Source organism: Vitis riparia, chromosome 18 (assembly GCF_004353265.1).
Source record: "Vitis riparia cultivar Riparia Gloire de Montpellier isolate 1030 chromosome 18, EGFV_Vit.rip_1.0, whole genome shotgun sequence".
NCBI lineage: Eukaryota > Viridiplantae > Streptophyta > Magnoliopsida > Vitales > Vitaceae > Vitis > Vitis riparia.
In genome coordinates, this window is record NC_048448.1 from 10501895 (window position 1) to 10505564 (window position 3670).

Below are 3670 nucleotides of genomic sequence, written 5' to 3' on the forward strand. Positions count from 1 at the left end.
ACTATATATATATATATATGGATTAGAACAAATAATTAAAGCGAATCTATTAACCATGGTTAAAATCATCATTTATGATAGTTTCATATAATCAAGATTTTCACAAATACTAAGGTCCTATTTGGTAACTGTTTTTAAAAACGGTTCAAAAAAATAGTTTTTGAAAAATATTGTATGATGTTTTGTAAAACAAAAGTTTGTTTGAAATCCGAAACATTTTTAACATGTTTTTAATATTTTTAAAAATAATTTTTATATCTAGGGTTTTATTTTTAATCACCATATTATAATTATTTTTAAAAATAGTTATAAAAAAATACGTGAAGATAACTAAAAATGTTATCTGAAAACATCATGCTTTTTTATTATTGAGAACATAAAATAGAAAATAGTTTCCTAGCTGTACAATGCATTTTTTAATTTTTAATTTTAAAAAATAGAAAACTGTTTTCCAAAACAGTTACCAAACTGAACCTAAAATTTTAAAAAAGAGAAGCTTATGACTAAAATTCCGATTGGTAAGACCACAATTTTGGCCTAGGGCTTGGCTCGTAAGGCCTTTCCAAGACCTTGAAAACTCCATGCAAATTGGAAGTCCCAAAACACCGTGGAACACACATGGATTAGGAAAAATTGGTATGATTCTGTATATTTACCAAAACTCAAAATCCTAAATTTAACTTATTGTGCAGTATTTGGGAGCCGACACAAAACACATAGAACTCTTGAAAACAAAATAGAAATCAGTTCTCCCAATCCAAGTGCTTTGCAACTATAACCTTAAAATATATGGAATAACAACCCAACAAACCCTACAAAATCATATTCCTTTAAGAAACTCAAGGAAATACACGGCACTACTAAAACTTTATCACATTTTTTTTTTAATCTTAATTGAACTTTTCTTTTGACTTTACTTTTATGGAAGACTCCATGTAAATTTTAAAAGGGAAGGGCGGTTTCCAATAATTAAAAAAATATATATAAAATAACTTCAACTTTTATAAATAAAATTTATCTCTATCAATTTAAAAATATTTTTAAATACATAGATTTTTTTCAATTATCTACTCAAACGACATTTTACCTGTCAAGTTAATAACATAATTGACAAATTATTATTTTTTATCATGAGAAATTTCAGATTAATAAAATAAGAAATTTTAAAAATTAAAAATATAATTAAAGCTAAAAAAAACTTTATAACTAAAAATATAAAAATAAAATATTAACTTTCGCTTCACTAAATCATATTAGTAGAAAATGTAAATTCGAGAAAAAATAGGAAATACAATAGGAGTCAATATTTTATCTTTTTTGATTTTAAAGTATTTTGGTTTTAATTGTATTTAATTTTTCGTTTTAATTGTATTTAATTTTTAAATATATTTGTTTCAATTGTATTTTTAATTTTTAAAATTTTTTATTTTATTGTTGATTTCAACTACCAAAATTTTTATTAATTTTTTTTTAAATGATAAAGTAGATTTATATAATATAGGATATAAAATCATTATTAATTAGAGAATGAAAAAAATTTATTTATCATTGAGGATGTTGGATAATTTTTTTGTAAAATAATCTATATCTCATGTTTCATAATAAAAAAAAATTATAATATATTTATTAGTGAGATAATTTTATTAAATTAAAATAATAAATTAATTTTTTGATAGTTTTATTTAATATTATAAAATAAAATGATATTTTAAGAAATAAACATCTAATTTATAATATATATATATATATATATGTTTTAAAATATTTTTAAACGAATGAAGATATAATTGATTTATAAAAATTGAGGTTGTTCTTTCTATACTTTTTTTAAATTAGCGAGTAAAAAATCGCTTTGTAAAATTATTTTTTATGAATTTTACTTTTTAGAAATTACAATATCCATGCAAAAAGCCAGAGGATGAGGTGGGATTTAGAATTTTGGAGGGTGAGATGGTGAAAGGATACGGAGGAAGCAAAACAAAGAATTCAGATTCAGCTGGTGGGCCGCGTCATGGGTAAGGCAGGGGCACGCACGCATTACGAGCACATCCAACGTATCACAGGTCGATTTTCTTGCCTCCCACTCACGGGCCCCCTTCCCGAGTTCATTCCAATCTTTTTGTTATATGTTTTGATCTTTAGAAATGGTGAAAATGAACTTAACCCTTAAATTTTGTATTCCAGAACGCATATCAACCGCCTTCATGTCTGCAATCTGCATAACTTAATGCATGGGCACTGGTGTAAAAACTAAAAACCTAAAACTTCGTATATTGGGAAACGTGGATTTGACCAATAAGGATAGAATGCCTACCGCCACGACGTCGTTTGGTACGATGGATTGCTTGACAAGTTGGGTTTTTTCATTTGCAAATTTTGGCGCTGTACACACCTGCCAATTTCTTTACCTCAACCTCAATGGAAACCAAAGCTCCGTCCAATCTCGCTTCTTCGCAAAACCCTAAATCCTCAATTACAAAATCAGTAAGCAATGACAGAGACTTCTTGAACCACCTGGAAGCTTACCTCGCAAAGAGAGATGGAGTCGACAAGCTTCTAAAGATCTCCAGGTACGCCACCAAGATCATCCTCGCTTCCTCGCTCCTCCCCGAAACCTTGCCCCTAAATCGCCGACTCAAGAGCTTTGAGTCCAGCGTCGGTGTGAGTCGCAAAGCCTTCAGACTAGGCAAATTCGTTCAAGATTTGAACGCATTAAGAAACTCGTGTTTCGATTCGAAAGAAGATGTGATCCTCTCCATCATTGCCTACGGAGGCGAGGGTTTGTACATGTTTGTCGAACAGTTCGTGTGGTTAGTTAAATCGGGTTTGATCGACGCCAAGCACTCGCGTAATTTGCAGAAGATCAGTGCTTGGGCTGAGTTCATTGGGTACATAGGGAGTATCTCGTTGAAAATTAGGGATTTGAAGCGGATCAATGAAGACGAGTCGCGCTTGCTGTCGACCATCGAGATTTCGATTTCCCGAGGACTTAAGTACGACGAGGAAGCGAAAAAGATTCAAAAATTGAAGGAGAAAAGGTTGATGAAGAGGTTGTCAATTGTTCAAGATTTGGCCGACGGGTTAATGGCGTTGGCGGATATTCGGGACGGAAAGGGGCGGCTTTCAGGGCCGCTTCTGATGTCATCTGCTGGGCTTTTATCTGCACTTATAAGTGCTCATAAGAATTGGCTGTCTTGCTGACACTAATTATGGTTTGACAAGGTATGATTCTTTGGGCCTCTGTCTTTCTTATTGAATTATGAATTCAGTCTGGCTAGTGTATTCAAACTATTTAGTAGGGAGAGCAAGTGAAAGCTCTCCTACTGTCAGTGTAGGAGATAGAATGTGAACCCACAAAATTTATTCTCTTATGTTTGTTATACTTCTAATGAGGAATAAAATCATACACAAGCAGTGGTTCAAATATAGCTTTGTTTGTCAATATGTTTGTGACTCTCATTGGTATACTCTCATTTATCTTTGCTATAAATGGAGAGTTCTAGGTTTCTTTATGGGCAACTCATGTTCACACTCAATCCATTCTAGTAATTATATCAATGTCAATCTTTCTGAATTTTAATGTACTTCTGGGTATCCGTAGCAGATATACTAAGAGTGAATGGTCCTTTGTTTAAGGCCCTACTGGTTTTGAAGACCTTGAGGATTAGAC

General features: G+C 31.3%; 1 protein-coding gene across 1 annotated transcript; it reads left to right on the forward strand.

The window, feature by feature from the left end:
* The first annotated feature begins 2333 nt into the window (after window positions 1-2333).
* LOC117906190 (peroxisomal membrane protein 11A-like) lies at window positions 2334-3428 on the forward strand. Its single transcript, XM_034819155.1, has one exon. It carries the CDS (start codon window positions 2419-2421, stop codon window positions 3199-3201), a length of 783 nt encoding a protein of 260 aa, XP_034675046.1. The 5' UTR covers window positions 2334-2418; the 3' UTR covers window positions 3202-3428.
* Window positions 3429-3670: the final 242 nt, after the last annotated feature.

Excerpts from the sequence above, each read along its gene's own strand:
- LOC117906190 (XM_034819155.1), top strand. The coding sequence starts at position 2,419 with ATGGAAACCAAAGCTCCGTCCAATCTCGCTTCTTCGCAAAACCCTAAA.